At 36.3% G+C, this 18,422-nt stretch overlaps 1 protein-coding gene across 4 annotated transcripts in view; it reads left to right on the top strand.

The window, feature by feature from the left end:
- The window catches only part of DOCK9 (dedicator of cytokinesis 9), a 134,570-nt gene that overhangs the window by 105,893 nt on the left and 10,255 nt on the right, over window positions 1–18,422 (top strand). For all 4 annotated transcript variants that reach the window (XM_058184564.1, XM_058184565.1, XM_058184563.1 and 1 more), the window contains 8 exons: window positions 6,790–6,905; window positions 7,884–8,021; window positions 8,490–8,672; window positions 10,115–10,228; window positions 11,169–11,384; window positions 11,706–11,763; window positions 16,331–16,437; window positions 18,027–18,149. In XM_058184564.1, coding sequence (XP_058040547.1) covers window positions 6,790–6,905; window positions 7,884–8,021; window positions 8,490–8,672; window positions 10,115–10,228; window positions 11,169–11,384; window positions 11,706–11,763; window positions 16,331–16,437; window positions 18,027–18,149 — 1,055 coding nt within the window. The remainder of the gene's footprint in view (window positions 1–6,789; window positions 6,906–7,883; window positions 8,022–8,489; window positions 8,673–10,114; window positions 10,229–11,168; window positions 11,385–11,705; window positions 11,764–16,330; window positions 16,438–18,026; window positions 18,150–18,422) is intronic.

Below are 18,422 nucleotides of genomic sequence, written 5' to 3'. Positions count from 1 at the left end.
GAGGCAGGTGATCCCTCAAATAACTCAACACTATGCCATTCAGGTCTTTATACACAGCACTTGAATTGCAACCAGAACATAACTGGGATCCAGTTCAGGTCATAGAGAAGAGATATTGCAATAATGTACTATACAACATCCCAAACTGACCACACCACTGCATTCTGGGCCATTTGGCCACAATTGACACACAAGATTGATCAGGGCAAAGATCTTCCTAGCCACAGCTGCCATTTGCTCCTCACAGGAGTCATGCATCTAAGAGAATTCCCTAAATTGCACAGAGTCAGTGGGAATGCTACCACCTCATTAAAAAAAAAAAGATGAAAAATCTATGGATGCAGGAGGCTTCAAAGCCTATAGCTATTTATCCCTGCCTTGATTGAGCTGCAGCCTCCTCATTCAGACCCTCACAACTTCCAAACATTGGGAAATAAACTCAGTGGCTTCACTGAGTTGCAACAGAAGAGAATGTAAGTTGCTCAGGTTTGAATTGTAGAGTCCTTGGTGCCTTCTGAGTTTGGTTATTTGCTTATTGACATTTCATTACCCATCTAGGTAACATCTGCTGTGCCAATAGCAATGACTATCCTAAAACATCTGTAAGCAAACAACCAAGTTCAGACCTCATTTAATTTGCCTAAGGGAATGGTACATCAGAATCTCACTGGAAGTTTCATGTAGATTTGAAAATGAAGGCAAGACAATTGAGCCCTGTGGTAACCTGCAAAGAGTAACAGAATAACAGCATTGGAAAGGACCTTGGAGAGCTTCTAATCCAACCCTCTGCTCATTTTAGAAAAATGGTTGTCCTATCTCGTCTTTAAAACCCTATGGCTAGATCTGTCCCTGATTTATTATTTATTTATTTATTATTTAGATTTTTATACCGCCCTTCTCCCGAAGGACTCAGATTAAAAAACAGTACAATATACAGCCAGATTAAAAAACAGTACAATATACAAATTAAAACAAAAATTAAAATAACATATTCTATAAATGGCCGAAAATTTAAAACCGTCAAATTTGACCCATAAAATTCATAAAATACCCCAATTAAAATTATTAAAATTCAAAAGTTTTTAAAAAATGTCACCAACACCAGCTGGAACCAATCTTGAAAGAAGAGAACCGCCCCAAAACATAATCAACCAGAAATGACATAGATCTAAAGTACAGGCAGCTGAACTCATAGTCTTAAAACTCATCAGGCCAACTCTTCCCAAGTAACCGAACAATGCTTCAGTCAACTCCATAGGACTTTGACTTGAGACAGCCAGATTCTTGCTGTGAGAAAAGCCAAACAAGTTTATCCAACAAATTCCTGGAATAATCCTCACAATATCTCTTAGATGTTCCCTGGTTTCTCCTTGGCCAAGAGGAATCGGGTCGCTTTAAACAAAACCATCAGAGGTTTTTTTGCAGATGAAATAAGGATGGACAAATAATTATGTTTTGCTGCCTTTATCAGCCTTAACAAAGGTTTTTACTATATTTAGTTGAGTTCACTCTTTGTTACCTCCAAGGGCATTCTAAGGATTTCTTATGCAGCTTCGTCATCCAGAATGTTTCTGAAAACCAGGGGGCACTCCAGGATACCTTTGCACAGAGTTCTTACACATGTGATCTATTTGAGGGCCTTTGTCATACTCTTGTTCCAGGCAAAGACTAAGGCCCCAAGTGAACCGCGTACCTGATGCTGAGAAACAACCCAAATGTTCCTCTGAAACCCAACTACATCCGTTAGACACCTGGGATAGTCTGATTGAATAGATCATTCCTCCCAGTGGTGGGGTGCTGCTGGAAAGAAATTCAAGATCAATAGGGAGTAATCAGACCATAGATGATAGTAACTGTTGTGGTCCGTCAGCAGCCTACAGTGCTGACAACGGAGTCAGACAGCGATGAGGCTGAGGTGAGGCCAGGGCAATCGGAGAATGAGTTGCGGACTCCAGAGCCTCCAGAGACTGATAATAGTGAGGAAGAGGAACTGGAGGAGCCTGTTCCTAATGCACGCATGAGAAGAGCTGCCAAAAAGCAAGAGCAATTCAAGCAGAGAGGACAACTTGGGAGTAGGGCCAAGAGATGATTGGCCCCTCCCATAAGGCTTAATAACAACCAGCACCAGTGTTTCAGCTTGCTGGAAAACAACGTTGTAGCTGCGTCCTCTGCTTCGTGTTTGGTGACTTCTGGACATTTATCAGGAACGGCCTTTGGCAGTTTACCTAATTGGACTCAGGTTTATGATAACTGACGCATTTGTGTTTGGGAGGCCTCCATTTCTTTTGAGTTGAACGATGCTGGGAATGAAGTAATTCCCAGCTGTTCGAATAAAGTTTATTTTATCATGGACTGAATTTGTTGCTACCTACTTGGGTCTGGGTCACAACAGTAACATCCACCACTTTCACATAGTTCGCCACCGTCCTGAGACAAAAAAGAGGTCTTGTATGTGAGCCTGCTGCGAGTCAGATTTTTGATAATATGGGCCAAGTTGAAATTCCCGTGTGCCTTACATTTGGGAACTCCATTGTCAACCTGGCTGTTGCATCAAGCAGCTCAGGTAGGGAGCTGCTATGTAGGAGGGAAACTAGTATGATAGCAGCAGTCTTAATCCGATCCTGGAGCCTAACTTCAGAAACAGGATGTCACTTACAGCTATCTGGAGACCAGTTCTCCTGGATGCTACTACTCTCTGTCACATGACACTACTGCTCCTAAATTTCTAACAAGGGAGGTCTCCTTTTCATGCCCAATCAGGTATCACTAATACATGCAAGGTCAGCCCTTTCACCAATGGTAGGGTTGTGGATGAGTGGAATTTTATTATAGACTGACCATGCATTTGACAACAGCAACCAGAAAGTGATAGCCCCTGAGACTCTGATGACCAGGCATTGGACCAGAGCACAGGAGGCTGGAACACAGCATCTATCCTAAGCACCAAAACCGCGAGAAGGATTTTTGACCTCTATTTGTTACTCTCTGTGCACCAATATGCCATTTCCTCTTAATTCAACTGAACTTTTTGGTTTTCCTTTCATAGCCAATTCTAACACACACACACAAACACACACACACACATGTGTATGTATATATAAAATAAAGGCAGAAGCATATTCTTATACAGAGATATTTTAAAATAATTTTTATTTTGAGGGGTCCTTGATGTTCTTTGAACTTGGTTGTTTCTTCAAGGGTTTCATTACCAAAACTAGGTAACACCATCAGTTACCAATCTTTGCAAGAAAACAAGCAAGCTCAGAGAGCACCAAGGACCTCTCATTTCAACCTTGAGCTACAAATATTCTTTTTATATTGTTTTTTTCTTTGCAACAGATGTTCTCTACTAGAATTTATGTCTTAAAATTTCCTAATTTTCCCGTCTTTAGTAATCACTAGACAACCCAAAGCCTATTGGGTCATCCTTTCAGAGATATTTCCTTCCCTTCCCTAAACAGAAACAGAAAACCCAGTGAATGTGAGAGAGGGTCTAGGACAGGCCTGTCAAACTGATCGCCATGGGCTGGATACAGCCCGCGCAGGCCACGCCCATCCTGGCTCCGCCAAGGCAAAAAACATCTCAATGTGTCACGATACAGCCCACGATGCAAGCAGGTGTGACACCTCTGGTCTAGGATTACTCACTGCGGGACAATTCAATGCTATATTAATCATTTCATTCAGTTATTTTTATTATTGGTGATCACATTTTCATCAACATTATTGTAGCTCTTGCATTTTTGGATTGATATTTTATTATTAATCCCCATGGTTCCACTGAAATTAATCTAACTTCTGTATTTTTCGAATTGTCCTGCGGTGAGTTGTTCCATTCTTGCAGGAGAAATTTCCATCTTTCTGCTGGCATCCTCACTGATTTTGTTTGTGAAAAGCTGCAAGGATGTGTTAGATATCACAATCAGGTGACTGTGGCAGCCACCAGAAGTTTGCAAATGTAATTGTTCTGAATATCATTAAGATTTCAGTTTGACAGGAGTAATGGGTTCTGGATTTTGGATGTGTTCGTTAAGTACCATTTGAGGTTCTGTGCTTCAAAATTATTGCCTAATGATGCAGAGTTTCAACTAATTAAAGGTTACATACAGAGAAGAGACTTTTAGTGGTATACAGATTTTAGCAAAATACACAATTCATCTGATTTTGTGCCATGATATATGACTTGCTATGTTATTCACCTCATTTTCTCTGTCAAGCAGCCTTTTCTTTTGATACATTAATTTTCTGATTGTTCTTGTTGTATCTTACAATCTTCTAACTTTCACTGCAAATTGTTCTGGTTTACAGCCAATAATGCAGAAGCATCTCTGTACAAACATATATATTCACATCCTACTATCATTATAGGCATCCTTAAACACTTAGCCATAGATATAAACCACTAAAGGGAGATCATTTTTAACTGTTTGGTAAGCATTCTAATTATTCTCGCATATGCATAATTATTGCTGTATACTGCTCTGACCATATTCAGCAATCAATTTTCAACACTGTTTTTGAACAAAATATTCTACAATTCAAGCTCATCCTTTTATCATGCTCTTTAATGACATTACAAATTAATCTTACAATAAATATTCATTTATATGTCTCAATGGCCTATTCTTTCATAATAACTTATACACTTAGATTTATACGTTACATTGACATCCTTCCTTGTTTTAGTTTCGCAAACATATAACTCATCTATTTTTGTTAATGTATTTATTTCTTTTGACATATCTCCAAAGATAAAATGCAAAATACAAAAATACAAAACAAAGAAAAAAACATCCGACAGCAAGAGCAAAACACTATGTGTACCAATCCCATCCCCCCAAATCTTTCTTACGTTAAACATAAAAAAAATCCACCTCAGATGAATTCTGAAATATGAATAAAAAAGCTAAAAGTTTCTCCTCCCCTTACATAACAGGTCCTTAACAAAAATGCTATATTTCATAAATATCCCTGATGTGGAGTTTCATTTGTCTAATAATTGCATCAATCCCTATATCTGATAACTATATATATATATATATATAAACCAAAACAGTCAACAGGTAATCCCAAAGGTAAAACTAATCTTCAAATCCCTCTGTTAACCATCTGTTATTTTATTTAACACGTAGGAAGTCCAGAAATGGCTTCCAGTCTCTTATAAACTTGTCTAATCCATTTTCTTTAATCAAAGCAGTTAATTTCCCCATCTCTGCTAATTCAGTCAATTTTAAAATCCACCCTTTTCCTTGGCATAAGCAATCCTTTCAGCAGTCACCATGTTAAGAAATAGCGTTATATACTGTTTTTCTATTGGTTTGTCCATAATACCTAGAAAAAAGGCTTCAGGTTTCATTAATATTTGTATTTGAAATTAATGCATTTATTTCATTTTAGTTTAGGTTCTTTATCGTTTCCTTTTTTAAACAATCCAAGCTGCAATTTTTCATATAGTATGGATATCATCAAACCATAGTTTTCGTTGAACGAAAGTTTCATGCACAATGCCTGTAATAATATCAAGTAGGAATAAACTTCACTGCTGGGTTTTTTTTAATTCCGAAGCCTCCACTGCTGTTTTTCTGTTCCTAAAAGGGAAAAATGCAGACAGAAGCAATCCCATATTTTTGTTTTTAGATGGATCCTATGGAAGCAACTCTGTGACTAGTCCAGAATCCAGAACCTCATTGTGTCCGATTCTCTTTAAAAATGCCAAATGTAACCACATGGCTCATAAAATGGCTTACTTTTTGTGTTTGTCAGCTTGAAGAATCGCATTTTCTCTTGATTTATTTTTATGTGCATATGTTTATATTAATTGAATAAACTGTGTTGTTAATCTATCTTATATTATACTTGTTTATTTTAACATCTTAATAAAGTAAATAAATTCTATGGCCATTAAGTTCAAGTGCAGTAATGAGTAAATAAATCTACGAATGAATTGATTTGGTCTATTGAATTTGTAATATAGGAATTACAAGCTAATTAATCAAAAGTTTACTCATTTCATAAATTGCTTTGTTTTACATAGAAGGCAATAACTTTAACTATCTAAAAAAACAAGGTAATTTTTGATCATTAGCAGTTTAGGCATGAAACCAGGTCAGAATTGCTCAAATTCTGTTGCCATTCAATTTCTAAGTGAGTCCCATAAATAAAATAAAACAACCCAGTCAAGGAGGCTCTGCTTGTTTCAGTGCTATGACATTCCTTCCTTCCTTCTTTCATTTCATCTTCAATAGAATTAAATATATTTGGAGATTTGAAGTAAAATTATTTGCTGTCAGAGGCCTTTTAATAATACTAATAAATTTAATTTAATAAAATTAAACTGTCTTCTAAAGGTGATTGTTTTTATGTGTCTAAAAATTATGCTGTAAGCAGCATAAAGATTTTTCTATATAAACAAACATTAAATCTTCAACTCTTATCCACTCTTCATTTTCTAATTAAATAAAAAAGAAAAGATAAGCCACAGATTTAGAAATACAGCTACAGGACTATTTGAGTGTTTCTCATAATTTTTGAGAACATTTTCTGATAGATACAAAACACAAAGTAATATAGAAATATTAACAGTTATCATTACTTTTAGGGAATTATAAATACATTGTTCCCTGTAAATAAGGAAATCAAAGTAAATGGATGTTACTTGCATTATATTACACGCATTATCTTGTTAATGTTGCTATCTATATCTCCAGCTCTATTATTCTGTAACATGAATACTACTTGATTAATTGAAATAAAATTGATCCAGATAAAAGCTACTTCAAATTTATGCAGGTTATGGCCATTCAGAAGCAGATGTTCTTCACCAATCCTTACTTGAAGCCAACATTGCCACTGAAGTGGGTCTTACGATTCTGAATACTTTATCTTTGTTCACAGTGGCATTTAAGGTATGTTTTAGATATGTACAATTGTGTACTAATATTGATAAAACAGTGTCTAACAGTACTATTTTACAGATAGAAATATTCCTGCTCCAGAATTTTCTTTTACAATTGTGTTTAGGCTTCCTTGTTGGTATTACTAAAGGTTGGGTTTCTATATTATACTGTGTAATAATTTAAAGGCTGTTCTACTTCCCTCTCCCTCAGAAATTTGATAAAAGTCACACTATTCATTAACTGAAGTTTTAGCAATTAATATGGTAATCAACACTTCTATTTATTAATAGAATTACCATTAGTAATTGCTTTGAGAAAAAAAAAGTTTGCTATGTCCACTGGCACATAGCAAGTCAAATTGCTATTCAAATAGACAAATCCAAGCTAATATTGGATACACAAAAGCCGAGGTACAGGTAGTCCGTGACTTACAACAATTTGTTTAATAACTATTTGAAGTAATGACAACGGTGAAAAAAGTTACTTACAACTCGCAATCCTTGCATTTATAACCACTGCAGCATTCCTACGGTCCCATGATCATAATCTGTGTGCTTTGCAATGGCCTCAGTATCCTAAAATCATGGGATTGCCTTTTGAAACCTGCCCGGGAGGCTTCCTACAAGCAAAGCCAACGAGAGAAGCCCACTTAACAATAATAGCAAAAAGGTGGCAAAATCAGGCATGATTCATTTAACAACTGCACTGTTTAGCAACAGAGGTTCTGCTCTCAATTTTGGTTGTAAGTCAAGGACCTTCTGTACACTTCTCTGGATCTAGTTAAAAATAGACTTTTTGAAAATGTTACTTAATATATGAGTCTATTGTTAATATCATGTTATTGCAAATTTGGCTTATGATAGTAATTAAGAATTTCTGAATTGTTTTGTATGCAGATCTTTGTGAAGATAATTGATTAGCGGATCTATATACTGATGCCTTAATGTAATTTTTTTTTTCCAAAATACACATTTTCTTAATTTTAAGAATCAGTTGCTGAAGGATGATGGCCATAATCCTCTGATGAAAAAAGTATTTGATGTATACATTTGCTTTCTACAAAAAAATCAGTCCGAAATAGCTTTAAAAAATGTTTTCAATGCTTTAAGGACATTAATTTTTAAGGTAAGTAGTTTTAATTTTATTTCCTTGATAGTGTATATTATATTGCTGTATGGTTTCACTTTTTATTTATTTCTCTAACTGTTAGGAATCAGTTAAATGCTTTCCCCCATATCATAGATCTACATGTTAAATCGAATGATACCTCTGATTCAAATGCCAAGGTCTGTCTTTTAGATAGCAGAATAACTTGATCCAGATTGTTGGGGCTAGTGTGCAAATACTACATTATAAATCACCCAGAGATTGCTGCAAGGTGCCATGGGATGACATATAGGCCTAAATGCTAATTGCTATTGCTAATTAATTTCTCTTCTGTTTAATGTTCCACATTATTTTTATTTTGCTCAACTTTAGTAAAGATGAAAGAGCATTTAGAAATATAAAAAATGTTATTTGGATTAAGATTTTATTTCATCCTAGTTTTATTAAATTGGTTTTAACAGAATAAATGTTTTTTTTGCTCTACAGTTCCCTTCTACATTTTATGAAGGGCGAGCCGATATGTGTTCTTCACTATGCTGTGAAATTTTGAAGTGCTGCAATTCCAAACTAAGTTCAATTCGAACTGAAGCTTCCCAACTCCTTTACTTCTTAATGAAGAATAATTTTGATTATACTAAAAAGAGATCATTTGTAAGGACACATTTACAGGTTGGTATACTTTGTTGTTTCACTTGTTTCATAAAAAAAACAATTAGACTTTATCTTTAAATTTCTGAAGATTTTAAACTGAGAGTTTATCTTTGCTAAAATATGTACAACAAATGGAGATAATGCATAGATTATGAGCATGCATACCTATACATGAAAACAGACACACTTTCCACCAGATGTTGCTTTGTTGTAATGTACAACAAATATTGAAAGATAATCATTATTAATCAAGCATTAAGTTTTATATATACGTCATTCTTTGTAAAAATTTTGGGAGAATTTTGATACTTAGTTTGATAACTGACAGTTTGCAGAATAGATTTTATATGGTATAGCATAGACCAGTGGTAGTCACCTGGTCCCTACCGGGCGTTCCAGCTAGTGGGTGTTCCAGCTTTCATGGTGGGCGGTAGGGGTTTTGTCCAATACTGAAGCACTTTCCTTTTTTTTTAATTTAATTGACTTTTTAAAAAAAATTCATAGCATTATTTAAAAACATTTTCATTAGGTTTTCATAAAATTCCCCGTGACAATTTAAATTTCTGAAAATATACTATTTGTATTGCACGCGCATAAGTTTAGTTCATGTTACATAACTAAAACTAAATGGCGCTATAGTGCTACTGGAAACAAAAGAGCCTTGTCCCAGAATAGCACGCGCATCTCCCCCCACACCACCCAGCTATAACAGACAAGCAGGGCTGGTAGCTGGTGCCCCCCTCCAAACCCAATCCACGATCGTGAGAGGCATGTGCAGACGACGATACATGGTGCATTACTGTGTATTGGTGGGAACCGGTGGGCGGTTAGAAAATTTTACTACTAACAGAGATACAAAAGTGGGCGACAGGTATAAAAAGGTTGACTACCCCTGGCATAGACTATCTTACTTGATGTTTTAGTGATCACACAATTTCTTTTGCAAGACTGCAGAGGTTTTTTGGAGAAGGGAAGGGATGCCTTGCATTATGATATTTCATTATTATACCCAAGTTTGATATTTGGCATACAGAGTTCATGGTCAGATATATTCAGGAGGTTAGGATCTTAGTTAGCTTTACTTCATGTATATTTTTAATTTCTTGTATATCATTTGGAAAATCGATTTACTTTATCCATTTTTAAATTCTGTCTTCAAATTATAACAATGTAATTTCAGTAAGATTTGATATGTCTTGATAATGTGGCAATGACATCTGCAAAAATAAGTGTTAAATGGCAGGAAAAAAAATAAATGCCCTAATTTCTGGTATGAATATTGCTTTGAAAGCAATTGCTGTTGGCTGAAATTGCTTTAAACACAGTATTTATATTGACAATTATGATTGCTAATTTAAATTATACTGTATGCTTTCAAGCTGAAATTGTAAGATAATTTACAAATTCTTGAATTTTGGATATTGATATGTAACCAAAGTTGTGATTTTGCATCTTAATAGGTTATCATTTCTGTGAGTCAGCTGATCGCAGATGTTGCTGGAATTGGAGGAACCAGATTTCAGCAGTCTCTTTCCATTATTAATAACTGTGCAAACAGTGATAAATATATTAAGGTTTGTAAAATGTGGAATGTAGAATTTGTCAATTGACATTACTCGAGTAATACCATATAATGTGATGGAACTTGCAAACTACTATTGGAAGTTTATTCCCCTTTATCCAGGTGGTTAGGTAAGCTTCTTGTAATTGAGGAGAAGGAACACAATAAGACATCTAGAAATGTAAGATTTGTTTATATCAAGTACGATATGTCTGTCGGAATTATGTCAGTAGTACAGTCAGTTTTACTACATTCTGTGGTCTCCAACAAAACTATTTTCCATATGGAAATTCAATCCTACTGAGAGAAATTTACCATATTGACAAAGTTAATCTTTGACATTTGTAGCCTTAAATACCTCCAAACAGTGAGAAAATTCAATGATAAATTTGTTCTTGTCAAGGTGCCATTTTATCGTCCTTTACCTTTCACAGTCTCATTCCTTGAAGTCTGATATTGAATGTGGGCTGTTGGCTGAAAACTTCAGTGCTGCAAATGCCTGACTGTCTGTAACTCTGACAGAAGTTTGTGAACTAATTTATAACTTTACAACCCAGCATAATAGTAAATGAACATACAACTCTATTATTTACTGCAGGAGTCTGTATAAACTGTGAAATCCACATGTTAGCTAACAAGTCAAAGAGAAGCTTTACATGAAGTTCCTTAAATGTATTTAGAATATCTGCATGATTTGAATTTCTAATAACTGCAAAGTTCTGAATCATGCAAAGAGTTGTTTTCTTCAGAGTACAACTTAACACATGGAAGTTGAAAAGAGTATGGAGTGGAGTTAGCATTTGCACCCAACTTTCCTTTGCTTTTCATTTTGTGCATTCAGGCAAATGCCTAAAGCTGACTTCTATCTATATTGGATGTATACTTTGCAGCTTACTCATCTTTTGTGGCCCTTGTTTGTGCTCACATCATTTATCATGTTATTTCAATTATAGCACACTACCTTTCCTTCTGATGTAAAAGATCTGACAAAACGCATCCGTACAGTCCTAATGGCCACTGCACAAATGAAGGAACATGAGAATGATCCAGAAATGCTAGTGGATCTTCAGTATAGTCTGGCAAAGTCTTACGCTAGTACTCCTGAGCTGAGGAAAACATGGTTGGATAGCATGGCAAAAATTCATGTTAAAAATGGAGATTTTTCAGAGGTAAGCAAGAAGAAAGTACCTTAATGTGATCTCGTAGAACTGTTTCATAATTTTTTTGAAAGTTGAAGTAATTAGATCTTTTTTTAACAGCAAGAAAGTTAAAAATGTGAGAAACTTCATTTCAATTTAACGAGAAAGTTGCATTATCTATATACATGCCTTTGAAGAACAGTCTACTCTTATCTGTGGAAATAGTTATTTTTTTTCCTGAAATAAGTTCCTGTACAAATAAATAGCTTAGTTTTATTTTCCTCTTCCATTACTTAATCCTTACAATCCTGAATTTATCATAATTGTCTTTTATTTCTATTCATAATCTAGGCAGCAATGTGCTATGTTCATGTAGCAGCTTTGGTGGCTGAATACCTTCTGCGGAAAGGTATGCATCATTGTTACTTTGGGGCAGTATTAATATATATTATATTTTAAAATATATTAAAAATAGTACAGAATGTTAAGTTTATTATATTCATGCCAGCCTTTTCAAAAAACTTAGGCAATAGGTCATTGGACCTTGATGACCTACAAGGTCCCTTTCAACTCTGTTAATCTGTATCTATATTTGCATTTTAAAAATTATTTTGGCCTCGGAGAATCCATAGGCAATTAGTTGGTTTCATAGTTGAGCACAGTTCATCACATAGTCTGATAAATAAATCTGAAAAACGTATGGCCACATAGAAAAAAGCAAAAATCAGTTCTTTACTTTCTGTAAAACACACTTTTCTATTTCAGGAGTTATTTCAGGTGCCCTTTGAAATATGGCAATATTATTTTCCTATTTAGAACAAGGGTAGAAAACATTGACCACAAGTCATCACATAGCTAAATCACAGCTATACAGCATCGTAAAGAATCCTCTGAGGATTAGTGGTTTTGAAACATTGCCATGTTGCCAAATGCAAAAACCGAGGTTGTGTATACCCTTGGAAGCCTATATATTAAAGTAAGAAAATATGGGTCAACACAGATTAGACGGCAGTTGTGGTAAACACATGGAGAAATGTAGATCATAAAGGTGAGCGAGAGAGGAAAAGGCTGTTTTTTATTTTCCTAAATTTGGTGCATCTCTTTACTTAACTATAAAATTTACAAGAAAATAACTAACACTGAGACATTATTTTCACAACTATTTTTTGACATGATGCAGCCATAATGCTTAAAGCCCCTCTATAATATGTCAGAGACAATTCACACAATTCTGGCTATGACAGTAACATCATAGAATAGAATAGAATAGAATTTTATTGGCCAAGTGTGATTGGACACACAAGGAATTTGTCTTGGTGCATATGCTCTCAGTGTACATAAAAGAAAAGATACGTTCATCAAGGTACAACATTTACAACACAACTGATGATCAATATATCAATATAAATCATAAGGATTGCCAGCAACAAGTTATAGTCATACAGTCATAAGTGGAAAGAGATTGGTGATGGGAACTATGAAACGATTAATAGTAGTGCAGATTCAGTAAATAGTCTGACAGTGTTGAGGGAATTATTTGTTTAGCAGAGTGATGGCCTTCGGGAAAAACTGTTCTTGTGTCTAGTTGTCCTTTTGAGGGTAGGAGTTGAAACAGTTTATGTCCAGGATGCGAGGGATCTGCAAATATTTTCACGGCCCTCTTCTTGATTCGTGCAGTATACAGGTCCTCAATGGAAGGCAGGTTGGTAGCAATTATTTTTTCTGCAGTTCTAATTATCCTCTGAAGTCTGTGTTTTTCTTGTTGGGTTGCAGAACCGAACCAGACAGTTATAGAGGTGCAAATGACAGACTCAATCATTCCTCTGTAGAATTGGATCAGCAGCTCCTTGGGCAGTTTGAGCTTTCTGAGTTGGCCCAGAAAGAACATTCTTTGTTGTCCTTTTTTAATGATGTTTTTGATGTTAGCTGTCCATTTGAGATCTTGCGATATGATAGAACCCAGAAATTTGAAGGTTTCTACTGTTGATACTGTGTTGTCAAGTATTGTGAGAGGTGGAAGTATGGAAGGGTTTTTCCTAAAGTCTACCACCATTTCTACGGTTTTGAGTGTGTTCAGTTCCAGATTGTTTTGGTTGCACCACAAGGCTAGTCGTTCGACCTCTCCCCTATATGCGCATTCCTCATTGTCTCGAATGAGACCAATCACTGTTGTGTCATCTGCGAACTTCAGTAGCTTAACAAATGGATCATTGGAGATGCAGTCATTGGTATACAGAGAGAAGAGAAGTGGGGAGAGCACACAGCCTTGGGGGCCCCCTGTGCTAATTGTACAGGTATTTGATGTGATCTTGCTTAGCTTCACCTGCTGCTTCCTGTTTGTTAGGAAGCTTGTGATCCACTTACAAGTCTGTTCCCGTACCTGTAGCTGGTTTAGCTTAGTTAGAAGAATGTCTGGAATGATGGTATTGAATGCTGAACTAAAGTCTACAAAAAGGACCCTTGCATAGGTCTTTGGAGACTCAAGATGTTGTAGGATGTAGTGCAGAGCCATATTAACAGCATCATCTGTTGATCTATTTGCTCGGTATGCAAATTGCAAGGGGTCTAACAGCGGATTCGTGATGGTTTTCAGGTAGGAAAGCACTAGCCTTTCAAAGGTTTTCATGACTACAGATGTTAGAGCAACTGGTCTGTAGTCATTCAGTTCCTTGATGGTGGGCTTCTTCGCACTTGGATGATGGTAGAGGTTTGAAGCAAGAAGGAACATAGCACATCTCTAGTGATTTATTGAAAATATGGGTGAAGATGGGGGCCAATTGGTCAGCACAGACTTTTAAGCAAGAAGGAGTTATCTTGTCTGGGCCTGGAGCTTTTCCTGGCTTTTGTCTGTGAAATAGGTCCTGCACTTCCTTTTCTGTGATCACTAGGGGTTGTGAACCCAATGAAATGGGGTCAGTTGTAGGAGGCTTGGCTGTTGTTGGTGTGTCTGAGATGGGGGTTGTGGAGATAGGTGGCTGTAGTTTCCTTTCAAACCTGCAGTAAAACTCATTCAGGTCATCTGCCAGTTGTTGATTACCTTCAGCCTGGGAAGGAGGTTTGCCATAGCCGTGATATTTTTAAGAGTTTTCCACATGTTTGCTGGTTCATTTGCTGAAAATTGATTCTTTAGCTTTTCAGAGTAGCTTCTTTTGCTGCTCTTATCTCCTTGTTAGTGCATTTCTGGCCTGATTGTACAGCATTTTATCACCTTTTCTGTAGGCTTCCTCTTTGGAATGTCGTAGCTGCTTAAGTTTAGGTGTAAACCAAGGTTTGTTATTACTGTGTATTCGCAAGTTCCTTGTAGGTACACATAGGTCTTCACAGAAGCTGACATATGATGTTACAGTATCTGTGAGTTCATCCAGGTCTGCAGAGGTATCTTTAAAAATATTCCAATCAGTGCAGTCAAAACATGCCTGTAGCTTTAATTCTGATTCCTCCGTCCAGGTTTTCACTGATTTAATTATTGGTTTTATGGCTTTAAGTCTTTGCCTGTAAGCAGGTACAAGGTGAATCATGCAATGATCAGAGTGTCCTACAGCTGCACGTGGTAAAGACCGATAGGCATCTTTTAGTGTTGTGTAGCAGTGGTCTAGAGTATTCTTGCCTCTGGTGGGACAATTGACATGCTGAAAGTATTTTGGTAGTTCTTTCCTTAAGTTTGCCTTGTTTAGATCTCCCAAAACAATGGCCAGTGAATCAGGGTGTTTGGCTTCAGCCTCCATGATTTGGTCAGCTAGAGTTCGTAATGCCTCGTTTACACAGGCTTGTGGTGGGACATAAACAGCAATTAGAAGAAATGAGGAAAATTCACGAGGCTAATAGTAAGGTTTGCAGTTGATAATTAGAGTCTCTAAATTGTTGTCACAGAATTTGTAAATTATGTTAAAATCTTGACACCAGGTTGAATTAATATATAGGCATAAGCCTCCTCCTTTCTTTTTACCAGATGTTTCTGGAATGCTGTCTGATCGCTCAATTTGAAATCCTGGAATGTTCAGGCTGCTATTTTCAATTGATTCATTTAACCAGGTTTCAGAGAAGCATAGGACTGCTGAATTGCGAAAATCAGAATAGTATTTGTTTAAGAGGAGTATTTCATCCATCTTATTTGCAAGTGAGCGATATTTGTTAGGAAAATTGAAGGCAGAGGAGTTTTAGTAGTTCTTAGCTTGATTAAGATCCCAGATCGTTTACCTCGCTTCCTTCGCTTCCGCTGCTTGGTTTTTAGTAATCCATGGCTCCGTGGGAATTGCCTCCTCCTGTGTTAGAATCTCCTCCGTGTTTGTAAAGACAGGCGGGGGTGAGATTAAAGAAAGCTGCTCCTTAAAGAAATGTTCCTTAATTTTTAGCAGATGGTCTCGTGAGTAGGAAATCCGTAGTGAGTCACAGAGAGCAATTAGAAATAAAGAAACAATTAGAGAGCATTTCACCGAGGCAGCCTTCGTCGGCGCCATCTTAGGGGATACATAATACCTGTATTTCTGGGTGGAGTGAACCTTAATACTATCCACCTCCCACCCACCTCCCAAATTGCCTATCATATAAAAGGACTTTCATTGTTCAATCTTAGTCTTGAAAGACCATGGACTGTTACTTAAGTAGTAGATGTCCTTGCAGAATCGACTTGAGACTCCGATACCTTGGAAGGTCATTTCTGATAGGTTGGTCCTTTGCCAAAATTTCCTTGTTGCTGTTCTTGTTACCATGAAATAATTCTTTTGTAGTCTCCTTCAAGAACAGCAGTCAATTGAACTGCTCATTTTTTGGAAGAAAACGTTACAAATAGTTTTAATACCCTCAATATTTGATACATACTGCTTTCTAAATATATCCTAACACAATTATACAAAACTCACAACTGAACTATTTACCAGTAACTATCAGATCATTTTTATTCACCTGTGGGATTTACATTCTTTTTCTCCCCAGATTAATTTGTGCATTTTTCTTCATGTTTTTTCCTATATGTTTAGGAATGTTTAGGCAAGGTTGTAGCAGCTTCAGAGTAATCACTCCAAATATAGATGAAGAGGCCTCAATGATGGAAGATGTGGGGATGCAAGGTGTTCACTTTAATGAAGTATGCAAACTTATATACTTATAAGTCATTATTGTTTTGATTTTCTTGATCTCTGAAATGTCTGTTTCATTAACTAGCCCAAATAGGGTTGTCAAATAACATTACATTTTTAAATTCATTTATTTATTACAGTTCCTAAGCCCATGATGGCAAACCTATGGCATGCGTGCCCAAAATGGCACATGGAGCCATGTTACCTGGCATGCCAGCTGTCGCCCCAGCCCAGCTCCACCGCATATGCGTGCACACCTCCTGCCGGCCAGCTGGTTTTTGGGTCTCTGCCACACATGCGCAAGGGGCAGGGCGCATGTGGGAGACACACGTGCGCATGCGCGGAGGGCAGCGTGCATGCATGGGGCACTCGCATTGCATTTTGGGGGTTCATGCGTGCACCCCCCCGCACCCCGTTTTGGGCCTGAAAGGCCTCCTACACCAACCTGGAAGCCAAAACAGGGCACTGGCGGGCTGGGGCAATTGTGCTGGGGGGGGCAGGTCGCATGCGTGGGAGTGCATGTGTGAGGCCGCTCGCATTGCATTTTGGGGGTCTGGGCACATGTGCGTGCATCCATGTGCACGCCTTGGGTACTCGGCATCAAAAAGGTTAACCATCATTGTCCTAAACTGTACTGCAAACAATCATAAGGCAGGGAACATTTTTTTTTTAGAAAAATGCTTTTTCTATCATGTCAATTTAATTAGCTGATTTGATCAGACTAATGCAACCTGTAAGAAATATGAAAATTTCACATTTCCACATTGTTAGTACTGCATAGAGGTTCACCCATAGTTTGCTATACTGTACTTAAGAATGTTAAAACAGTTTCTGTTATATGATCGAGAAATAATTTGTATGAATAAGTAAACATGCTGCCTAAATGAAAATAATAACATTGACTATCTATTATTCTAGAAAAATATCTGAATTTGATTTTTCTGTAAAAATTACTGCTTATTATTTTCAGATTATTACATTTTGCCACATAGTGAATAATTGCTTAGCTGATAATTATTGCATGTACCCTGCTGAGCCCGTTTTTAACTCATAAACTTTATCTTATGATAATTACATGAACTCTAGACCCTATTAAAATATATATGTGTGTGTGTGTGTGTGTGTGTGTGTGTGTGTATATTTTCTAGGAATACTGATATCTAGTTGGTGATAAACCAATACAAAAATCCACTGATATGAATGTTATCAGTTAATTTAATATGTATTATAACTTTGATTCTGCCAATTTTTTCTAAGAGAATGAAGATAAATGGAAATTATTTTAATTGACATTAAAATGAAAGTATTGAATGTGGTCTTCTGCATTATATTGATCAAAGAAAGATGAAACTGAGTTAAACATATAAATCCAATCCATTTTGAATATTAATTGACATCCCTGTTTGCTTCTTGAATATCGGAGCAAAATTTTATTAGAATATTTGCTGTATATTGCTAGTGCTTAAATATGAGGTAGATAGATGCATCAATAAATAGTGTAAAAATTGTGTCTATATTTTTTATTTTTTCTTCACAAAATTGGTAGATTAATTTCTATTAATAATGACAATTTGCTTGTCATCCTTTCTGTAACTAGGAAATATTGATGGAATTATTGGAACAATGTGCAGATGGTCTTTGGAAGGCTGAACGTTATGAACTGATTGCTGATATATATAAACTTATAATTCCCATATATGAAAAACGAAGAGATTTTGAGGTATTAATTTAAATCTATAAATACGTCAGAAATTTATGTTTAATGATATTGTACACAGGTGTCAACCTCACACAGGTGTAATTCACATTTATGACAGACCATGGGGATACTGCAGTGCAATGAGTTGGCTTCCTAGTTGAGCAGTTATCATGTAGTCAAAGTTCATATTAAGAAGACTATCTTTTTTCTATATATCTTTATAGACTTGAGATGATTAAAGCTAATGTTTTCAGTTGTTATATAGTTCTGCCTAATTTAATGAAACTGGGATCA

Source organism: Ahaetulla prasina, chromosome 5 (assembly GCF_028640845.1).
Source record: "Ahaetulla prasina isolate Xishuangbanna chromosome 5, ASM2864084v1, whole genome shotgun sequence".
Classification (NCBI taxonomy): domain Eukaryota; kingdom Metazoa; phylum Chordata; class Lepidosauria; order Squamata; family Colubridae; genus Ahaetulla; species Ahaetulla prasina.
This window is presented reverse-complemented; position numbering and strand designations above follow the sequence as displayed.